Source organism: Rissa tridactyla, chromosome 3 (genome assembly GCF_028500815.1).
Source record: "Rissa tridactyla isolate bRisTri1 chromosome 3, bRisTri1.patW.cur.20221130, whole genome shotgun sequence".
Classification (NCBI taxonomy): domain Eukaryota; kingdom Metazoa; phylum Chordata; class Aves; order Charadriiformes; family Laridae; genus Rissa; species Rissa tridactyla.
Window position 1 is genome coordinate 93613745 of NC_071468.1, and position 24818 is coordinate 93638562.

At 37.7% G+C, this 24818-nt stretch overlaps 1 protein-coding gene across 1 annotated transcript in view; it reads right to left on the reverse strand.

The window, feature by feature from the left end:
• Positions 1–24818, reverse strand: part of RIMS1 (regulating synaptic membrane exocytosis 1) — a 339034-nt gene that overhangs the window by 24623 nt on the left and 289593 nt on the right. The window contains exon 30 of the mRNA XM_054194820.1: positions 17994–18226. Coding sequence (XP_054050795.1) covers positions 17994–18226 — 233 coding nt within the window. The remainder of the gene's footprint in view (positions 1–17993; positions 18227–24818) is intronic.

Below are 24818 nucleotides of genomic sequence, written 5' to 3' on the forward strand. Positions count from 1 at the left end.
CAGCACCATTTCAGTGAGATTAGTATATCTCTTATATTGCGCTCCTGGGTACTTTACACAGTCACAAATATTTTTTTGATCTGGTAATTACAGTCATAAGCTTTTAGGAATTCTTGGCTCTTCTGCAGACTGTGAGTTTTTCAGTAGGTCAATTCCAGTCCTGGAGTTTGCTCCTCAATAAAATGGGACAGTGGGAACTTACCGTTCCTTTGTAAAATGCCTTAAAGTCTATGACTGCCAACAACACAAAGAACAAAGAACCATTGCTACTACTAAAGAGGTCTGAGATGAACTATAAAAGTCAGGACATAAATTAAGAGCGCATAAAATAAATTGCACTACAAAGGAAAGTTCAACTGTACATGTTTACATAGTATCCATGGCAGTTTTTGCTCCAGTTGGGATTTCAAAATGATTGCTATACTGCTACTGCAAGTCTGAACAGGATAGAAAACTTTGGACAACAAACAGGAAAAAAAAAAAAACAATCTGCAAAAGGTCATCCATTTATTCTACAGAACAGTCTTATCGGTTACCAAATTCTTAAGCCTTGAAATCAATGGGATTTTTCAGCACCAAGCTCTCAAGAGCAATTGATTTCTTAAAAATAAGCACATTCCACCAACAAAGAGAGCTTTTACGCATAAAGAGAAACTACTCGTGTATGTAACATGCTGACTCGCATGCCTGTGGGAAGAAGGAAGGTCTTTAAGTGAAAAAGGCATGCTGCGATGCAAAGCATCGAGGTTCACTTCTCAATTTTGCAACTTCCTTTCATTCCCCGTTCTTTTACAAAAGAGGGATGATCCTACTTCTCGATGGCACACAGCTTTTCTCGTAAGTACTGCCAATATTGCAGTGATGGGTACCACATCAACATAGACAAAGAGGAAAAGATAAGAAGAAAGCCAGGAGATGTCATATCTGTCACCCTAAACTGACATGATCCAGCTCTCCTTTCGGGACCAATCATAGATCCATTGATGATTTGGTTTGTCTCATTGTTTCTCTTCCTCACTTTCAACTCAAGTGAAATTCACGTTGCCCAAATATGTTTTCTCTTTCAGCAACAGACTGTTTGCAATTATGGGTGAAAAGTAATATTAACACAACAGTAAAAAAGCATAGTATGGATAAACGCATTAACAAGGTAGAAGTCACTCGCCGTCCCCCGTGAAGCTAGGATAGCATAGTCACTGCTCATTATACCAGCACCAAACACGTGGCAGCACTAGAAGAATAACAGCACAGGGCTGCTTTCCAATTGCCCTTTGAAGACTAAAAGCATTATCATATTCCCAGCTCTTAGTAACTGGCAGCGTCACGTAACAGAAAAAAAGTAATATTTTTGTTAATAGTACACTAAAAAAAAATAATTATTATTAGTGAAGGTACTTACATTTTCATCATAAAGAAGGTATCACAGGACAATCCTGTTATACTCTGGTTCTTTGATGGCAATGTACGAAAGGCTTGGATCATAACAGTTGGGCTGAGAGGGGAACTAATTAGAGTTACAGTAAAATTAAAGTTCACTGTATTGTTTCCATCCACACGGTTATTCAATTTGTAGTTTGACTGGAAAGATTTACACCAATTACATAGTGTTGGTTTTGATGATGACATTCGCTTACCAGAAAAGGTAAGATATTTAAGGAGATCATCAGACATTAAACTGCCTTCCCTTATTTCTTCTGATTCAATCACGTTTAAAACCATTAACCAATGGCCTTCTTAAAGGATTTTCACAGCAGTACTTTTCTTCTGAGGCTGACAATCTCGCTGTCCTTTATATAAACATATTAATGGCTCCCTTCATGCATATGTAAACATATTAATGGCTCCCTTCATGCAAACAGTTAATACAAAAATATAAAATAGACACACACATATATGTAACTCTTGATTAGCATTCACCCAGAAACTTAGAAAACACTGACTTTACATCTGCAACCAAATCCTGCTGCTTTTATGGACGCTGAGCAATCAGCAGAGCAAATGAGAGAAACCGCTTACAAGGCAGAGAATTATTCCTTCTCAGTAAGACCATTATCTGATCTCCTACAAAAATAGCATCAGAAAACTTAAGACACTCGTGCCACTTGAAAAAACACACCCTGTTTAAAAAGTGGTAATTTCATTGTAAGTGTGCCAAAGGCACTCTTGAATTTGTAATTTGAACTTTGCCATCGTGCAGCAAGATGAGGATCACACCTGGTGCTGTGACCCAGTTTGCTTATTGCACGCCAAGCTGCAAGAACAAAAGCACGTCTATTTTGTGTAGTTCAGCGGTTGGGTCATTTCTTAAGAACTTTTCTATCCAGGCAGCTCTGCTCTGCGCCTCTCCTCTGTGTAAGAGGGGCAACAGGAAACCTTGCAGGATTCAGCTGCAGGAGATGAAGAATTGTGGCAGCTGATGCCATTGCTACCGCCAGCCTTTGAGGGGGAAGCAAGGAAGGGGCTGGGAGCAGAAAGAAAGGGGGCTGTGACCCAGCTCACTGAACGTTACGTGTCTGTAGATGCTGTGGTGGAGCTAGTGGTGCCAGGCTCCTTTTACGGCCTATAGAGAGAAACAGACATTTTACGGTGCAGTTCATTTTTGCTATTTCAGATATTTAATTAAGGATGGATAAGCCATGCGCACAAGTGCACGTTTCTCTCTGTTGGCTAGAAAGAAAGCCTGAAGCGATGAACTGACAGCTACTTTGTGGACACCTACGCTTGCTCAGACGAATGCCACTGTCTGTGATTCTGGCTCCTGCTCTGCTTCTTTGAAGAACGGTGCCGCTCTAGTTGTCATGAGGAGGGTTCCTGCTCTCTGTCCCACAGTCCACCTCCAGCTCCTGAAGTACAGCTCATACCATACAGGTGTATTGAAAAAGCATGATGTGAGAGACACGGACACATGGGATTCCTTGACGAGACACGCCACAGTGGGAATTAGTGGCTGGAAGATTTGTACTCATGTCTTTCTAGATGCAGCCTCCGATTTTGCCCCCAGAGAACAATAAAACTCATAAAGATATGATCCCTATCTTAGTTCAATACTAGTTTAATAATTGTTTTGAAATGTAGTACAATGGTGAAATGCATTCTTTAGAAACAACTGTTTTCTAAAAATTGATAAATATGACAGAACTTTGGAAACAGGTTTGAACACTCCTGGATGGAGTCCTGTTATTTCCAGCACCACCACTAATGTGGCTTAATGAAGGTGAGCAATAGTGAGATTTTGAATTGACAATAATTAGATCTGAGTGTAGACTGTAATTCCAGTGAGCAAAGTTCTTTTTCAGCCTTGAGCAGTTCATCTGTATTTGGTAAAATTTTCTAAACGACCTTTCATAATGTGAGGCAGAGAAAAGGTGTGACAGCCAGACCTCCACCCTATACATTATTTACTGCAGTGAACATCACGTCCTTATAAAAATGCCAACAGCTGACATGGCCCAGAGAAAAGGAACGGAGGTAAAGCCACCTCAGATGAGAGTGAATGCCTTGCTGGTGCTACCTAAGGGACACTTAATCCATACTTATTAATACACACTTATTCTGACCAGTCTTTTTTGAACCAGAGCAAGTAAAGCAATGAAAGCAGCTGCCACATGCGACAGATTGGTGCCACATAAATGAAACAAGCCATGATGTCAAATATTGAGTCACCAGCATTTGCAGAGGAAGATTTGCTTCTGAGTCACAATGGCTAGGACTGGAGAGGCACTTTTTGCCCTTTTCAGAGTATTTATTCCCCTGCCCAAGTCAGTGAGCTTTAAGCGGTATTGCCGTAGCCTGTTACAGTCTGAAGGTGGTTACTGGGAAAAGTCACTCTTCTGAATATTTGGGGAACATGATCAGATGTTTAAAAACACATGCTCCAAAATAAACACCCCTCAATTTAATGGACCTGGGATTTTGGCCATGGGCTAACTTTGAAACAGAAACTACTGTGGGGCCCGCTGAGAGAGCCTGAACCTTAGCTAAAAGAGGAACTTTGGGATCCTATCAAATTTCTTGCCATTGTTCCCCAGTTGGCCATAAACATGCCTATCCCCTTGGAGCAGAGTATAGGGTAAAGGCCTGTACCCAGGCATGGAGCATAAAAATGCTACCTGAACAAAACTAAATAAAACTGTATTTACAACTATGTAAGTGCTGTTAAAGTAAAACTGTGGACTGCTACTCAAACCCGCCACAATTTCTATGTCACTTTTTCACTCACTTTTTCTCCTGGATTACCCAGTCAGTGACAATGGTTCCTCTGTTAAGAGGTACATGCTCATCTGGCTCTATAATTCCTGTACAAATATATCAAAGTTGCCCGTTCCAATAGGTGCTAAGGATGATAGCTCTCTCCTTCCTGTGATATGAGCCTGTTGCCAGAGCTGTAAATTTTTTCACATCAGAGGAGCATTGGAGGAGAGATTAAGTGCAACACAAATGCAAGTCGGTTCTGTCATGCCCAGCTCTTGGAGTGGTTGTGCCTCACAAGGGCCATTAGTGAGACTCCAGCGAAAGAGTTTGGTTACTAGCTTAATTGGATCCTGCGTGTGACCACTTCACAGTGCTGTGGAGTACCTCTACCTTGGCAGAAGAACCTGGTTCTTAACACGCTATGCCTCGAAGCTAAAGACAACCAGCTCCCTTCAAATGTTTTCCTGGTAAATCATTCCTTTCCTATCAATAAATACTAAACTTCAACAGAGTACTTTTAGTATGCAAAAACCAAGCCAGCCCTACCATGTATTTGCACTGGAGTTTGTTTTCAATGTCCCTTGAACGTCTTCCCTCATTAACATTTTAGTCACTTTGGAGTCCAGACGGAAGAAAGCAGATGAGTCTTGTCAAAGAAATCCCCCACCCTGCCCTGACCATGAACTCTAGAAAAGAGCTGCTCAGGCAGGAGAAAAGATGTCTAGCAGATAATTTTCAAAGGGAGAGTGATGGGTAAAACTGATTTACGTTTATACATAAATTCTAAGTCACCAAATTCAGTGTTTCAGTCTGGCCATGCTCTGAGAGAGAACACTTTGCACCATCAAATCTAATCAAACAGCAGAGCTATAAATAAAGCCATCAACAGCCATGTGAAAGCAAAACTAATCAAAACAGCAGCCCTGAGATTCCTCCCTGGAAGAGCTTTTCAGATATTTTAACCTGCTTTATAAACAGGAAATCCATTTGCAGGTACCTGCGTTAAAATAACTTGTCAATCTGACAAGTTCCTTTCTCAGAGAAATCATTACAAATAAATGGATTCTGAAGACACTGATTTTTACCCCAAAGACACAACAGCCACCATTAAAAAAAACAACATTCAATCCTGTTTCATACTGATATTTTGCAATCACCACTTGAAATTGAAGTAAGTCACCCAGTTAACCCAAGCTTCAAAATCAGAAGCTGGGCATCTCTTTTGGGCGGCCACCCTGCCTTACCCAACCACGAAACTTCTGTGCTTCACAAATCTCAGAAGTAAAGCAGAAAGACAACTTCTTCCTTTCGGCTTAGCATTAACCCCCCTTGGATTCTTATTGTCCGACCGCGCTCAGGAGCTGTAAGCCATGAGGAAACCGCAGAGGAGGCAGCAAGAGTGCTCAAAGGAGGGTTAAGCAGGTTTCTCCTCTGTACTGACAGGGTGAAGAGGCAGTACCTCACATTGCCTTCTCATACAGACTCCTCTGCCTCGGTTTCTTTCTTCAATAATACCAAATCTTGCATTTTTTCAGAATCTAGCAGGAATGGGTGGGCAATTCTGGTCAAACTTCCATCACACAGGCAATTTCCGCTGGGATTGGCAGACATTTAGAGCTTCCCAGAAGAGAAAACATCTCATTTCTAAGATTTCTTGTAAAGCAAGGCTTTTGAAGCTATCAGGCACCAGAAACTGAATTTTTGCAATATGAAAAATGACTATATGGGTAAATGAAATAAACTATATATGAGTGTCTGTCTGTGAGCACCAAGGACTTTAATAAACACTGAGTAATTTCAAAGCAATTCTCAGGTAACTTATGAGGATAAACATACAACAGATCATCAAAAAAAATACTGTAGTTTACCCTTTCAGTTCTTTGAATGTCTTAAGGCTATAACACTAAATATTTGTAGACTTCAGTCTGAAAATCTAAACAGACTGTCAAATCCCAGTAAATTCCAGCAAGCTCGGGGATGAAACTTCCAAAGAAACATGAGGATATGTAGAGACAACACGTACTGTTTACTGAGGTCTAGGTAACTATACTGAGGTCGTACAACAGGAAACAGTAATTCAATTTCAATATTGGACAGGATTTTCATGCCTCACTTGGAGCAAGTTACACAAAATAACTGATATACATAGGACCTAACAATTCAACAGAAATCAATACAGATTTAAACAAAGTTAACATTTTACATTACTGGACCCTTTTGGAAGTTATATGACTATCATATTCTAAAAATTGCACACTTATCAAACTAAAGAAAACGTGACAAAACATTCAAAACCCCGATGAAACTGTAAATATATGCCACAGCTGATAAAAACATTTGTACAACCTGCCAATGACTTAGAGATCCCAACATCTCTAACCTCCTGGGCCTTTTTTTTTTCCTTTGCCTTTTCTTGGCACTTTGAAAAAAATTTAGCAGATGCAAAAAACTGGCTAGTCAAATGGAGTGTCTAAAAATCACTGAAAGTTTAATTTAAACACTTGAAATACCAGTACATGTACAAAGGAAAAGAAAAAGATAAGTGTTAAAAAAAAAAGAAAAAGTGTATTCAAATATATAAAGCTCTGTTAAATTCTCACTAGTGTCTGATTGATTTCCTTAAAAAAGGAATCACACCTGGTATGTTATGATGGACGTCATTCATATGCCTAGAGAGCAGTCATTTCCATGGGATAAACCCCGCTGCTCATGAGCAGCACTTACACATGAAGCGCAAGCAGATGCCACTGAAGAGCCAAGCTTTGCTCTGCAGAAGCACAAATTCATTGGGTGCCTCAATCCCTTTTTTCCCTTCTCTTTGTTTGTCAGATTGGTTGGCAGGAAGCAAGTCTGGACTAGAAAGTAATGTGATGCGCTTGTTTTCATCTCTTCTATCTTGGTTCTATTTTAAGACTTGCCAAAGTGGTTATTACTTATGTTAATTTAATTTAAATGCCATCTAAAGCATGGAGAGGACTCTGGGCAATAAATGTTATACAATCAGAGATCAGATTCCTTTGTCACACAGTTTACATTAGACTCCTGCTCCTTCTCGTCTTGGAAACAGAGTCAACATCGGACTGGCCAATAGCCCTGGCTAGCAGATGTGCTGCCAGACTGCTGCATGTGAGAATAAGGCCAGCGACTGTCCTCATTTATCCTCCGTCCTCTCCTGTTCTGCAATGCTGCTGTTACCGGGGTCTCAGCCAGCTGAACCCAACCTCCCTCCATGACCTGTAAAAAGTATTGGCGGAGGGAGTTGCTTTCAGGACTGTTCCTTAGGTGCGCTCAGGGAGACGATATGCTGCACAGGGTGGCTGCTGCCCAGACTCTTTCCTATTCAAATGCAGAGCTGCTCCAGGGCGACACAAAAAACACCAACACGGCTCTGCAAAGCTGGGTGAAATTTTTCAGCTGAATATTTTTTTCAGCACGAGAAAAGAAAAAAAAAAAAAAAAAAAAAAAAAGGAGATTCAGCACCACCGGAATGTTTTGTGGACTGATACCTGCTCCATCTGATGCTGTCAACATTTTGTTTTAAAACATCATGCATATTTAAGGAAATACTCAAGCTGAATTGTGTCCTTTCAAGAGGGAAATCATAGATTTGAAATAATTTTTCATCCAACTTAATGACTTACCAAAGACCCTGAAAATTATTTTTGAAAAAAATCCTATGAACATTTTTTTCATAATTTTATGAACATAATTTTCATAATTTTCAGCATAGTTCACTACTTATGATATGCAATTCAGAGTATCTAAGGGCCATTATCTGTACTGCAGACTCTATTAGTTATGTTATAGATATGTATACAGATTCTTTATAAACACATTAACATCATCAGCTGCAATAAAAGCAGCAAGCTATATTATTGTTATTATTACTGTCATCATCATCATCATCGTTATTTTCCTTGAAAATCCCTTAAAAACACATGTTGATCCTCCATTTTGTCTTCAGTTAGGTTAGGCTTTTCATTTGGATTCTATTGCTAACGGTTCTATTCCCAGTCAAAAAAAAATACTGAAAATCCCTCAAAGCTCATCTTCACATTCACATGTAAAAGTGCTAAATAAGATTAAAATAGCCTCTCTGAATCTAATGCTTCTTTGCATCCAGTTAAAGGCATTTTTTTAAACTCAGGCCACCAATATCTTATCATCAAATATACGATTACCACTCATTTTTATAAAGGCTTTCTAAAAAACAACTTTAGGATTTTAAAAAGTCAGTTTCAGTTTTCTAAAAAGATCCGAATTTACATATTTTCTTGCCCCTAATGGATTTAGAGATATGATACTCATATTTGAAATACTGTGCTGGAATCAAAGACGAATCTCTGCCCATATTTAGAGGCAAAGACCCACTTTGTCCTTGACTGTAGCTACACTGAAGCTACAAGTAAGCAAGCAAAATATTAAAGGTGAGCTATAAAAGAAGAGCGCAAAGAAAATTTCAGTTGTGTAGTTGTGGGGAAGAACAGTTTAAAAACATTTTAAAACTTATTCAGATTCTTCAGTTACATGAGAAAAATAGTACCATAGATGGTTTGTAAGAAATACTATAACGTACTGGCCAGATTTCAAAATTTCTCTTTCTATGAAATGTTTTGATCTGCTCCCTGGAGCTCTGTGTTACATTTACTACAAGTATTGGGGAAAAGGCCTTAATGTGAGACTCTGCAAAATTCAACGAAAAATGGTGACATTAAGAGAGTCTTGAGCAGCCATTTGAGCAGACGATTGTATATGACAAGTCAGTTCTGCCCCAAACTTCATCTAGACACTTGGAACAACTCTGTGAAGGCGATGCTGCAGATCCAGCTGTTCTTCCCAGTTTTAAACTAGATAGCCTGAGCTCCCAAATCAGGATTTAAAAACTGAATGAGTTGTTTCATGCTGAACAGGCTATCTCAATCAAACCAAAATCAAAGTTTGCATTAGTTAAGAAAAGGACTGCTTTGGAAAGGAAAAAGAAATAATCTCAGATCTATCAAAATTAGGCTGGACCATCTGACTTGAAACAAAGGGTTTTTTATTCTTCTGTGAGACAGGAATTCATTCCTGTGTCACGGAGTGAGAGTATTTTTCCTCTGGATGACTGCAGGTACTCTAAACCTTTCTAAAACAATCCCACAAGTTCCAGAAAATCACAAACTGTGGACCTGATCAGGCAAGAAGTATATGAAGAGTAGTAAAATTCAAGGTTAAGGCTGACATTCTCTTACAGATAGGCATTTATGTAGAAATGTTTAATGTGAAGACAGTAGACATTTTGCCCTCTTGATAGTACTTGGGCATTGCTCTATTTCCTTTTTCTGTCATAATTTTGATATTATTTCAACTCAGTGTTTATACTTGCACAAAATAATACTTGTGAACACAGTGTGCATCAGATGAAAACGCAAATAAAAATCCTCTTTAAACAAAGCTCAGTTAAATACAGTCAGAATTATCAGTAGGTCTTTCTAGAAAACATTTCACTAAAAATACAATAGAAACATAACAGTGAAGCTACACTTATTCAATACAATTGACATACTTTGAAATTACAGTTCATGAAATTACAGAACATGTATGTCATGGCTTAGCTAAAATCAAGATTATACTTTTGGAAAGCAATAAATTCTCCTAAACCCCACGCTACTTATATATTGGAAATAGCTCAAAGTACAGTTATTACTGCAGTAATATCTGTTAAAAAAATCTAGGGAGAAAGTGCAAATAGACAGGAAAGCAAATGAATACTTTTGAGTACAAGTCAACCAACTACATAACAGGAGACGAATTCAGAATTTATATTTCAGGAAAAAGGAAAAGAGCCACATGTAACACTAACTCAACCAAGCGGCGGGACTTTGTTTGAAAATACTAGCCCTTATTAGGAAATCTTTTGGAAGATGAGTAACTGGAACTGAATTATGTTTCTATTAAGGGTAGTGAATTCCTCAGCTAGACGGCAACAGTAAATAAAAGAGAACATGCTTACATTCACTCAATAGTTTCAAAGAATTAAGTATCATTACTAGAACAAAGAGTTCCTCTTACAAAAATAATCAGGTCTTTTTCTTTGTTTTTAATATTGTTCTGCATCCATTTGTTCGTTTGCCCCCTCCTGCTGCAGAGACGTTCGGGTGCACGCGGGGTCGGTGTGAAGCTTTTGCTGGGTTCAGGGGGGTGCTCTTTGCTGCCAGGGTGTCAGGTTTAGAGCCCAGATCCTGTCACGGTCCCTAAGGCACAATTACCACCCCTGCTGCTGCACTACGGACTTTTTTTAGATTGGCCGAAAAGGGAAAATAATCTTAATGTCAGCCTCCTTTCATTCTTTTGGTGCAACAGAGCCGTTGTCCTCATCGCTCACCACAACTATGCAAAGCAAGCTCTAATGGCCTGCTCCAGGGAAAATAGGAACCCGGAGAGGAAAGGCTCTCACGGGGATAATACTGAACAAGGCAAACGGGTGAGCTGCAGGATGGACCCCCACACTTCTGCTGGGCTGCAGAAAGTTACTTTTCAAGTACGGGCAGTATAATGTTAAGGAAAACATCTGCAAAGTGTGCAGAGTTAAGATGACAAGAGGTATCTGCAGGTAAGGAAGCTCACGTGTAAATGCTAAGTGTTCTGGTAGAGACAAACACCCAATGCAAGCAAGTACTTGAAAATGCTCCTCTATATCACAATGAACAACAGGTGATTTACAGAAGACTAAGCTAAATAGATGGGTAACTGTACAGCTGTAGGACTCATGGCAATTCTGACTTCCAAGGTAATCTACCATTAGGAAATTTGAGATCTTGTAGCATTTCATCTGGATGAACATGAGATGGCAATACCAAAGAACAACATCAGAAAAGAAATCCTGTGAAAAAAACAATGGGATATTATGGTAGACAAGAAACAACAATAAAAGGGGCTGTTTCATGCCTAGCATGCTAAATACTTCGAGAGATTTAAGATACCTCTCTCTCTGTTCTGACTGTTAGAAACTTCATTGTAATTTCAAGACAAATACAAAATTTCTTCATAACTAATTTATACCCGTTTGTTCTTATACCAGTTTCCAGTGGTGTTGCCCTTTAGCTTCAAAAACTTCTGCCTTTTTGATGTTTACTCTCATTGCGTTCTTACAGAACAATCATATCCCTGTTCATCCTTCATTTTTATAGGCTGAACAAATCAGGCAATAAATCACCCTTCAAGGTCTTGATTCCCACAAACCTCCGGCATTCATTTTCTTGAATGCTGAGTGACCAGTATTCCAGCTGAGCTGTCAGCTGTGCCTCTTTCAATGACATTAACATTTTCTTAGCTCGCCAAGGAAACACCTTGCCTGATGCACCCAGGATAGCACTTGTCTTTTCCCTGGACTGATCTCATACATAGCTTATATTCGTCTTGTGATTTTTATTATACCCATGTCTTCCTCCTCCTGCTGTTTTTTTTAGATGACAGCTCCCAGATTGCATCTGGAAATTTTTATCAGTCATGCTGAAAGGAATGATCTTGCAATCTGCATTACCACATTTTATCCTAGAGCTATTATTCTAGTCCTCAAGTTCATCAGTCCTTCCTCTATATCACCTGTAAATGACATACTTTCCAAATCAGTATCATTAGCATATTCTAGCAGCGTACACACTACATCTCATTAAAATATTAATGAGATCTGCCTGTGGTTTTTGTTGTAGAAACTCAACCGGTAAGCACGTTCTGGCTCTAGTTTTAATAAAACCGGCTGATGCTTCCCTCCTAACCAGTTTCTTCCTGACATCCAGTATTTCTTACTGATCTCCATGCTTTCCATACAGTCTAATAATAATAGATGATTTATTGAAGTGTAAGTAAAATAAGTCTTTTGAACTTTCATGTAGCAATCAGCTTTCTTATGAAATGAATGTAATCTTTTAAGTTTTTTTCACTACAGTAATAAAAAAAAAACCCTCAGAGATCATGAGGTAAAAGAAACATACTCAGAAATGTATCCTTGTCATTGTTTAAAATTGAGACTCAATCAAACAAAATGAAATGTGGGAAAAAAAAAAGCCTCACTACTGCAAGAAAAGGATCACGACCCTTGTAAAAAAGTAACAAAATTATTTCCCCACGCTTATGGAAAGACGCAATGGATTTCTCAAGAAAGACAACAACCTGTCCTTATCCCAAAAGCCTCTGCTCTCCAGCATATTTTATTTCGGATTTATTACCTGCTTTATCTGCCCATACTGTTTAGACCTGTATGAAATCTCTTGTTGTATCATAAAATTACTACAAGGACGGGCAGAAAATTATCCCTGCTGGTATTAGCAAAAAGACAAAGACGGCAAAAATGAAAACTACATTTTTTTCTAGTAGTATCTACTCTGAAATGATGTAGCCCTGAGCCTGGAAGATTACGCCGCTTAATTTCCATGTTTCCCAGGCAGCGTTATTTTTACCACAGCATAGAGGTGCCTGCTGACAGTCACTAAGCACCTCCAGTGAACCATCGTATTCTCCATCACTAGAGGACCTTTTGTGTAATGGATGGGGTTGTCTTTTCTAAACGTTTACCAAAACTTTGGTCAGCCAGCAAAACCACGACAGAAAGCCTTCTAAAGATCAGTCTTAGAAGGTGAAATGTGGAGCAGTCAACCGGATGAAGATGTATTCTTAAAGCTAGCGCGAGCACACAGAAGGAGCACAGCTATACTGTGGAGTACAAGGTTATCAGGACTTCACTGCTCAATGACTATTTCCTCACTTAGATGATGGTAACTTTTCAAAAATTGGGAATTTGGAATTTAATTCAAAGCAACATACAGAAAGTCACTTCTTTAATGGGAAAATTACACAAAATATGCTATAGGAGGGAATTCCATGTGAGAACGTGCAATTTTTACATAGGGTAATATGTTGTAAGATTTTCATGTGGTTTTGCCAAGGTTGCCAGTTACTTCCTGAGTGAAGCTGTTAGGCGCTTCAAGATTCTTTCCAAGTATCCAGTTCACAGATGCACATAGGCGAACAGAGTCTTTTTTCACTCTGTTTTCACCTTGTGACAATACTTGATTTCAGCTGCACTTCATGGTATGTAACCTCTCTCTGACACATTGATGCCTACGGCTTCATTTCAGGTTGTTGATCTTCGCAAACAGAAGATGGACACCCAATAACTTTGGTTCTTACATAGAAATATCTCATTCTGGTCCCTACCATAAACATGGCAAGGTATTTCCATTCAGAAAAATGGTCTTCTATCAGTGTAACATGCGACTAGACAAGCTCCCCATTCTTCCAATCTCCTCAGCTCTCCTTCTCCGCATCTCTTCTGCTCTCGTCTGTTTTTAGGCCATTAACGGGAACAATATACAATGTCCCAGGCGAAGTCTCACCTCTGTCTTATATGAGATCACTAATGCTTCTCCAGAGATGTCAATGGAAAACTAGTCAGAATACTGATGCTAATGGTGTTGAGCACCTTGAAAAATAAAAGTAATCTCAAAGAATTCATATTTGGAAAAAACAGAGCCCGTGTCTCAAAAGGCTCACCAGTCGCATCTCTAGTAATTTTCTTCATATTTCATATTCCTTTCAAACTCTGACTCTCAACGCTTTTGACAGAAAAGTTGGCTTCCCTTAGAAGTGACTGAAAACTGAAAATCCTCTAAGATCTTCAACAAACCAAATAAACCCACAGCCAGCCATCCTGTCCATTTGCCTTAATGAGAAAAACCTGTCTGGCTGACTTAGCAGGTAATTGCATCAGGCTGAATATGTCAGAGATGTGACGCTACCAAATCTCTGATAGCAAGATGGTGAAGATACGGTGTCAGAATGGTTGCAAAGCACTGTTAGGCCTTAAAAAGAACAAGAAAGCATCCTCCTACTAGCAGATGACCTTTCTGAGCTGACCACGGGTTAGAAAGCAAAAGGGAGGAATCCTTTTGTCTTCTTAAGGCATGCCTCTGCACGTACCACGAGAACTGAGAGGAATCCAGGGATGGGAATACTTCTGTTTATTGAGATTGTGCTTTTACTTTTCTCCAGAACTCACCTCACTGGTGACACCCCTGCCATTACTTCCATCCACTTTGAAATGCATTATTATGTCTCTATTCATGGCATAAATTCTATAAAATTTTATAAATAAAACTCTTTCCTCCTATGGCAGCAGTTTTTATCTCTTTCGAAACAAACCCGGAACCCCAAATCATAATGCGGTACCATCAATACTGCCCTCAGTAGCTCACTGGTTGGGAAACTATAATATAAGGATATCTGTAGGGGAATAGAGTGTTGTATCACAAATCAAGACAATAGATGATGATTTCCTATCATAACCTATGTTCCTATCATTTCTCTATAATTTAAATATCAGTTGCTGTAATTATTTAGAAAATCTGAAGTTACATATATATATTGTATGTAGGTATGTATGTATGTATTCACAGAAATAAGGCTGGCAAAGAAAGCTAGAAAAGCTGGCTTGTACGGAATATGCCTGCAGCTATTTTTCATTTTTCTGTGGTCTTTCTGTGGGTTTTATTTTTTTCTTTTTGTTTTCTTTTCTTCTTTTTAACTGTGATAACGTAAGCAGAGCTGGATTTTCATTAGAAATACTGCCAGCAGATTACAAGCTTTTTTTGGTGAACTACAAAATCTATCCAATTTGTGGGCACAATGAACAAACCATAGTAAATAAGGATTTCATTATTTCAATGAACAGTTATTAGAAGTGTTATGAAAACTTAAACATAATAGAAAGAAAGGTACAGCAGAAAGATATACTTTTCCTTGTAGATTTACATAAAAATAAAAACTGACTCTTTCAGTGACAATCTCACAAGGCACATATTTCAGAATAAGTATTTTCCGAGAGCACTGAACAAGGGTGCACAAAATAGCGACATTACCAATCCTTCTAAATCTAACACGCAAGGGGATCTGTCCCATATATGCAAAGAGGTTGGTGTGTGTATACAGACACATACATCCATGCACAGGCTTACACACACACACTCCTTTTTCAATTGAAAAGAAAGTCTACTTTTAGAAATAATAGCTACCTAGTAGCATCATACACACCACTTCAATTTTTATGCAAGATTAAACCTGTGCAGTATGCTAAAAGCAAGAATCATATACAAAAAGTCAAATTCAGACCTTATTGACCAATATTGAGAAAAAGCAAGATAGAAGATAATTTTACTGGTTTTGAAGACAGTAGTAAACTAGAATTGCAGATCTACATGTTCCACAAAAATACGGAATCTCCAATTTTAAAGAAATATCTGACCTTTCCTTTTATTCCTGATCTTCTATTTTGAGTTTTCAGAAACAAATAGCAACGTATGTCATGCATTCCTGACTTACAATCATGCAGGTCATAGGAAAAAAAAAACTAAGCTGACCAATTCATGAAAAACTATGGAGGCTACACACACATTCTGTATTTTTTATACTTCCTTTAAAATACATGCTCTGTGTCAACAGCACACCTGCAGTCACCGAAGATCTGTAGCAGAAGTTCATACCTGGCACCTCTTTTGTGCAGGCCCAAACACTTCCGTACAAATTTTACAGCTTCAGAATTTGGCTATTAATTAGAACCAATTTTCACATAATCAATTTTAAGGACTTAGTGTATATTATAACGTCAAGCCAATTCTTTTTTTTAATTCTGAATAGTGGAGGCATTATTAAGTTACTTAGGCACAACACATTAAAGTGAAATAGACCTTTTTTAGATTTCTCCTCCCCTCTTGTACGCTACAGGAAGGAAGGATAAGCGTGCCCCTGATTTAGGGCATGAGTATTTAGTCTCCAACAATGGATTTTATTTGGAAAACCTATCCAGTCTCATGTGCATATTGTTATAAACAATGCGTTAATTCAACTCACTGATTTCTGACAATTTAACTAAAAAAACAGTGACTGATAAAACATGCCACATTTTATTTGCTCTGTCTATACCACAAATAGTACTGTTTGCCTGAGCACAGTAAGGCAAAGTAAATATTCTCAACTCTGTTTTACAATCATGAATAATACATAATTGCACTTTTCATATTTGATTTGCTCTTTGAGTTTCATTATAACTTTAGGTGCTCCATTCCTTGCTAAATTCCTATTGTTTTGACATTTAGACCAAGGAAAATCTGGAGAGTTATAGAATCTATCTGTGAAGAATGGGAGCATCTGAGCTTTAAATAGATAATGCTAAAAAGGGTTTGGAAGTCACAGTTTAGATTTTAAGTTAATTAGTGACTCCACTGAGATGTAAGAGCAAGTGTTCATGCAAGGCAAAGTATCCTAAGTTTGGAAGCCCCCTGTGCCCCCCTTTTACTCATACAGCCTTGGTTCCTGGTCAGAGCTAGACTTCTGAGTAAGATGGAGCCAAGATTTGCTCAGTCACAGCAATTCCTATTTCAATGAGATTTAGGAGCTAGAAAGGAAAGCCAGATCAAACCACATAAAGATCTGTAAAATAGATAAAAATATTTTGTTCCTTAGTAAGTGGAGTAAACATAAACATAAAATCCTTTCTCTAACACGATACCGCTTTTTATTACTTAAGAGCATGTGATGGATTCTGATGCATCTAAAATAATGCTTTACTGTACGCAACTACCTGTACTTTCGTCTAACATTCAGGTTGGTGCATTTTTAAGCAACGCAATATTAATTACAATTCTAGGCTTCGTATATGTCTAGTACACGTATCATTTGGTCCAACTGCCTGATTATACCCTTTCTGGCTTAATATTCATAAATGAGTAGTGTAGAAAAATATTACAATATTGTTGTTAAGGCTAACATTTTGAAAGAAACACTTCTACTGCTCAGCTGGCAATAAAAGAAAACCAAGGAAAAAGGGTGAGATATTTGATGATAGAAGTAAACAATATTGTTACTTACCTTAGTTTAGATTAACCTGACTATGTGAGAGGAGTGCTGCAATATACATGCGTTCTATGCTAGGCTGAAGCTTTTCCTCTTTCTTTTCCTTCTTTTAGTAAGAACGAACCCTTAGGGTCAGGTCCTGCTCCCACTGAAGACAAGAGCAAAAGTCTTCACTGGGGTTCAATAGGAGAAGGACAGGGACTTTAAAACATATTTTTTTTTCTTTTGTATCTTTCTGAATAAGCTTTTGTTCCTTCAGGCTATGCAGATGTGAAGCTTTTAAGATTTCTGAAGTAGCAAGAAAGAGTTGGAAGTCTTATGTTCCTAATGAAGCATCATGCTGTCATATAATTCATCTGAATTCGCTGACCCCAATTTGCCAGTGTTGTTTTAAAAGAAAAAATGTTGGATTTACTCTTGGCTAAGAAATCAAAGGTAGTTTTTAAAACCGTATTTTTTGACACTACAGGTACAACCTTTTATCCAGCTTACATAACTGCCATTCATTTGCTCAGATTCCAATTCCCCGACTCGTACTCAACTCTTCCGCTAAAAGAAATTTCTATACATAAAAAGCTGCTCTTAACCAAACCATTATCCATTGCTGATACCCACATATGTCTCATTGCGTTTCCTTGCCTACCTGTAAACAAGGCTTCTAAGAGATAAAAACATTTTTTCATTGATCGGGACAGAAAGTTGTTATGGTACATATTCTAAAAGGCATTTGTATATTGTTTCCTGCAGATGCCTAATGATGAAAGAAAATTAATATCTTAGAAATTTATTCACAGCCGGAAAATCTTCTCTCCTGAGTGGTCTATATCCAAATACATGTAACACAGATGCCACAGATGAAATATGGTAAACCACGTTTGGTGAGAGTCCTGTTTCCGAAGAGCGTGCGTCTCACTCACCTGTTTGGCTAAGTTGAGATGTGCTTCTGCTCCTGCGAGACACTATGGCAACCACTTTGGCACTAAGGCTGGAACGCCTTTTCTTCCCACCTGTTCCAACCATGCCGACAGCCGTGTCCGACTGACTCCCGTCATTGTGCTCCAGCTTATACATCTCTCCGCTCACACTTGTGCTCTTAGTGATTCTCCCTGAAGTCCCCATCCGTCTGCCTTGCATTTTAGGAGTAAATGTACTACAGTTACAAAGTAAAAACAAACATGTTAATTTGTCTGTGAAACAGCATTTCCAAAAGCCTTTTTTTTTTTTAATCAGCAAATTAATTTTAAGTCTTGATACATTTTCATTTATTTGGTTCACAAATAAAAGGTTACTTTGATGCTCCTCAGAGTATATTATTTCCAGTATTATAATATGTTGTTCACTTCTTTGAGGGAAACAAATAAAATGAACACTTTCCCATATTTTTCAGAGTGACATAAAGAGACGTTCAACATTTAAAAGTCATGTGGAGCCTTCTGTCTATATTCCCAGAATACAGACAGCAATAAAACAGCAATTTTACCACCAAAGAAAATGAATATGGGCCAAGAGGATATACTTAGGTTTATACACTTATCGGTGCTGTTCACCAAAGCCTTAAGACCTAATAGATATGAAAATATCATCTTCTGTATTTTCCTACTTCACAGAAAGAGATAATACAATATGTAGCACTTTTTAGGTCTTCACTCTCTCACTTCTTTAAAGGTGAATGCAATAATCAAAGAAAGAAGGCAACACAATTTTGAAGCAAAAGACCTAATAAACCACTAGAACTTTCATTGATTGACAGAAAGATGAATCGCTCTGTCAGTCCTGTTTGATTTTCTTTAGCTATCGTATTGCATTTGAATGTTTCTATACGAATCCTTTTTCTGCTCCTGCAGATAGAGGCTGGATAAAGTATTCAGGAACACACTCCAGAGAACAATCTCAAATACACGCAGGACACACTAATACACAGTCCTGACACTGCTACGAGCAAGCAATGCCCTAGCTCTAATGGCAACATGAATTTAGCTGTCACTCTGCAGAGACCCAGAAATTTAAGCTGCAGCCTCACTCACTTCAGATGTAGTTGTTAAATCAGCCTAATACATGGAATATTCCTTGATATTGTATTGCTGATTAATAGTCCTGCTGCCAATATCCGAATTTTAGGGATTGTTTTTTCCAGTAATTCTGTATTTTGAAGTCAAATGTTGAATTTACTTGTTGAGGGACAGTCCAGCAGAAGTGATGGACAGCCCCACCCTCCCTCCCCCACCCAAAAATAAGAAAAGAAGGGTCAGAGGTGCAGGCTTCTTTATCTCATGACAAGTTTCAGACAGATAGGAAATCTCACCAGGGAGAAACGAAGGGGTTTATGGGAGAAGAGCTGACATCCTGCGACTTCTTACGATCTGGGCCCTGCTAAAGGTTAAATCAGTCCTGTCCAAAGACAGATCCAGGAAAGTATAAAATTATGTATACCTAAGTTATGTTTTACTGACAGTTACCAAGATTTACTAATGTGTGACCATGCGTAAGAGCAGATAAAAACAGCCGATATTTTTTGAAGAAGAATCTGGAAAAGTCCTCGAATAGAAAACACAATCTAAAGGCCATTATCAGTGTCCACACAGGCATTTAACTACGTTCAGCACTTACGATCTGCTTCTCTTAAGTTCAGATAAAAAAACAGCTAGCACCTTCACACAGAACAAGGTGCTGCGATGCACTGAAGCACTCAAGAACACATTTTACTGGACCACCTGAGGTACACTGAGCTTAAAATAGGTTCTCTGTTGTTCCCTCCTATCCCACTGTGACTTTAGTGACTGCCTTTTGGGTTTGCATGGCAAAAACGGAAGGACGTATGTATTTTGATGTTTCCATGTAAAATTCCTTTGCATTTTATTGGAGATCTCCCCCAGTACACACTCCCTCACATGTATGAGAGTACACACACATACACACACACACCCCATATTATATTCAATCATTCTAGGAAGAATTTTAACTGCCCTTTTTGATAATTTAAAAAAAAACCAAACTCACAAAAAAAGACCATCTTCCGTAAATATGCGAATATCAAGGAAAAGGTTTTCTGTAAGGCAAACGAGTTCTGGTCACTTAAAAATGGCATCAAATTGAGAAAAAATGCCGTAAAATATTTCCCATTTTCAAAACACATACTGATTGTCTTGAGGGAGAATAATACTAATTTCTTGGCTTTAATACGACTCATGTCCCTAATATGGTATAGGTGTTTGCCTCACAGGCTACAAATACCGCTGCTTTTTGCTTTTTAAAGTTGCAATGATCACTAAATAATGATATCTTTATTGTTGTTCATAGAATGCAATAAAGTCAACTATACAAAATAGCTAACCTACCAGCTTCTTTTGTTTCAAGTAACACAGACTTCTTTCTTTACCCCTCCACAAACACTATAACATGAAAAAATATGAATCGGGATTGCCCATGCTCTGAGAACATAGGAGTCATTATTCTTCAAATAGCAAATTATTTTAAAAAAGCAGTGCTGATCACAAAATTCATGCTGAAACTTCTGATGAAAATATTTTTCTCCAATTTGAGAAGACTTAGTGAAATTTATCTTTCTTAATTTTGGGGCTGGATATTGGTCCACAGCTCTAGCACAGAAGTTTGTCTATGGCCAGAGAATCTTAGGATAAGTTTTCTCTTTAAGAGAAGTGATGTTACTAACTTGCACACTTATCAAGAAAACCTTAAAACTGGAGATCAAATGTACAGTGCGATAATACTGTCTGAATATGCAATCAACCTGCATCATTAGCATGGAGTGCTGTCATACAGTCCCTGCATTCAAACAGAAACTTCGATCCCTAATTCAGAATACCAGGGCTTGCCAACATCATTCCTTCATCAACTGATTTCATTTTCCCATGCTGAATCCCTTTTCCTCCTCTGCTGAGGAAACAAGACCCCACACTCGTGCCCGTAGGGTGCTAGAAGGCAACATCATTGACTGGTTTCCTTCTCTGGAGAAGGAGACAAACCAAGAGTACAGTTTGATACTTGGCGGGGGGCAGAATTACACAGACCTCGTTTTCAGGTGTCCTACTTTCTACTTGGATTGGACATGGATAATTCCTTCCCACCAGTGCTTGGAATTGGATTTCAGTGACTATTTCTGCGATGCTGATGGTAGCCCCTAATCAAAGCTTTATATAGTCATTTTATTCCCATTTTGAGCCATGGAGTTGCTGCCAATTCTGGAACTCTTGATTTTATACATCAACACTTTAGTAAGAGAGAAGGAAGAAAGGGAAAATATTTCCTTTGAGAGCATCTGTTGACATTTGAGCTATATTGACATGTACTTTGCTGACATACTAATCTATAAACGTATCATTTATGGCAATAAAGTTTAATGGACTATAAAATCTGCCATGCAATTAAAGAAATAATTGTTTATCATACTACTGACTTTTGTCTATTGAATTTCAAGTGTGTATGAATATAATAAACACCAGTCTTAACGACGTTTTTATGCTAGTCTTCACTTTTTTGTACAACAGAGCTGAAATGCTCTAATCTTGCACTATTTAATAAGAGTTTAGGAGACAATGATGTCCATCAGCTGAGAAATATAAACTGATAGTATCATAGCTTTAGGAAATTCCATTTTTGATACATTAATTCCCTAATTCAAGGACTATGAATGCTTTCTGAATAATAGTTAAATTGCTTTTTCAAAGGCAAAAATAAATTTCAGTTTTCGTTCTTTGTGACAGTTAGAGGGACCTAGAAGATTCACCTTAAGAAAGAAAAGATTGAGATATTTTGAATTCAGATTAATCTTGTACTTGTTTTTATCTTGCAAATATCAAGCCTTACTTTCCTAGGAAATATACTCTAGTGCACTTCTAGTATAAAACACCTATTAGTTTGCTAGAAACAGGCTTCATGGGATAGGACCAAGGATCAAATCCTGCAGCTGTCCAATACTTCCCCTTGTCATAACTAAACAAACACACTAAGTAAGATTCCTTTGTGTTCCTCTAATGCCTGGGCTAGTTTATCATTTTACATTAATTGGAACAGTATCAAAAGAACAGCTATTTAAAATTCGGTCTTCTTACACCATCTCATTGGATAGCCGTAGAACACAATGTTTTTCCATTCCATTACTGGCTATCACTTGGAGAAATAGCTTCACACTGTTACTTTCTTCAGTATAGTTAGAGTTTAATTTATGAAGTACAAAGAAGCAAAAGACCTGCATGAATTTCCATATATCCTTTTGCACTTAACCCTTCTGATAATAACATACTTAAAATTAAATTTTTCTTTACTGGACTTGCTGGGATTAGTGACACACTCATTTAAATGCAGATGCAAGTTTTTACAGGCTAAAATTGCTAAATTCTTAACTTATATTTTTGATCCAAACCTGGTTATCATAACACAATAATTAAATGCAGTTTTCAGTAGCAGGATGACTAAAAGTAGTATATTTATCAGTATATTTCATTTATTTCTAAAAGAAATAATTCAATAAATTTGTATTTAAAATTATTTTATGATATTTAGCAATTCTTTCAATGAGTAGCTCAGCAAAAATCTTATGCTATTTTTAATTTTTGGCATAATAACATCACCCATGTGTCTATTAAGAATGGTTACAGACAACCTCTCTGTGCCTCTGTTTTACTTCACAGATATTTAGAATGGGAAAAGAGTCACTTGATTTTTTTTAGCTTTTTCTTTTTAAATTGTTTTTTAATGGAAGTAAACCACTGACACCCGAACCCCTTTGACCCCCCAGGAGCAGAGGCGCCCCCGGCCCGGGCTCCCCGGAGCTGTCCTTCAGCACCAGGGTCACCCACCACCCCCGGCCGAGACGCCGCTCCCTTTACCAAGGGAAAAAACGCTTACATTTGCCTGCCGAAACCTACGCACTCGAGATGGAGCCTACCTAAAGTGGTATCTGTGCTGCAAAAGGCAAAATCAAGACTGTATTTGCATGCCGGCCATCAGAGTCCTGAAAGAAAGCAGCGCTTTCAGTTTTGCAAGCTGCCGCTACCTGAAAGCTGTATCTATGGGAACGAAGAATGAACTATTAAGATAAAAAACTTATTCAAAGAGTAGTTTGCATTACAAGCTGCCATAAAAATTAAACCTGAGGTAAATTCTATAAAATGAACACACTACAAGGACACCGTGGATTATACTTGCTTATATTAAACTATAGCATGCACAACTATATAGAACTGAAACAAAGCCAATTATGTGTATTAAATCATTGTATGACTTCCTACATACAGATATCTAATACATATATATATATATATACTCAAGATGCATAAAATTATACTGGACAAATTATTTGGATTGAGAAATTTGGATTGTATATAGGTATACACTCTATATTTCTCATTAACTACATAAAATACCTGCCAATAATACATACCACCCGAAAAAGAAAGACAGTAAGACACAGAAAGCTAGAACAAACTTTGCCCATAAACTCACCTATATAGTATCTGGAAGTATATCCTTTTACAGAAAAAATCTTAAGCGATTAGCCATTGCTAAAATTACAGGATTTCCTTCATTCTCTTAGACTTACTGATGATTTATAAAAAAATAGTTTAGGTGTTTATTTTTGTGATCACTCATTTTTACTCCATCCATTTCTCCAGTAATGCAAGCCATGAGTAAATAAATAATCCCCTGTGTTCCTTGCTGTATAGAAGATATTTTAATATAAGTTCTTTCCACACAGTTTCAATAACTTGAAGCTTTTGACAGAATCCCTGGCCTTCACCAGCATGAGCTAGCAAGCTTCCTTTCTCTTCTGCTGAATGCAGAATCACGTACTCATTCATAGCCACTGTGGCACCCTTTTGGAATGAGGTAGCTCATGAATACTAATAACCTCCTAAACATGTAATAGTTGTGGACCAAAGGGAAGATGAGTGCTCCTTTATAACGAGCAACATTACATTTCTAAAAATAAACTAATTCTTGGTATTAGTATTACATGATATATAATTAATAAATCCAAACTCTAAATTACCTATCCACAAATTGCTCTATCAGTCTTAGAACATATAGCTATATTTACATATGATATATAACATTTGCTTCAAGATTAATTACTGTACAATTTATGGTATTTCATAAATTAATTCAAACATGGTGCTTTACAAACCAAAGGACAACAACATATCCTATATTGAAATTCTCTCTAGTTAGTCAAGAAACTTTTTTAGACCATAAAGAAGTTAGTTGATTTAATGAAATAATAATTTTGTACAGTCTGTACCAACTGGAACTACATATTGATCTAACATGCATATTGATCATATATTAAATCCATGAAATAGTTGTTAGAATCAGAAAAACACCCTGCTTCTCCTCTAAAGTCACCATATTAGAGTCGTATCGGTGTATTATGATAGTTGAAATTCAGTAACTTCTGTAAATTATTATATCTGTTCCTGAAAATATTCCTCTATTTTCAAAAAGTGCTACTCAGTGACACAGCTACAGTCCCAGCTCCATTGTGTTCAAAGTGTAAACTCTCACCAAGGTAAGGGTTGGGGAAGATTTCATTACAGAATTCTCCTCTGGGAGCTTAAGTGGTTAACATCCTACTTTGGAAGATCAGGAGATTTCCATGTTGGAATATGTATCAGAATCTGTTTTGTGAAAAAGCCTTTCTCAGTAACACACTGACCAGTGCGTTGTGCGAGTTTCACAGCTCTGACATCTCTATTTTTTAAACTCGTAAAACTAGCATTTCTCTG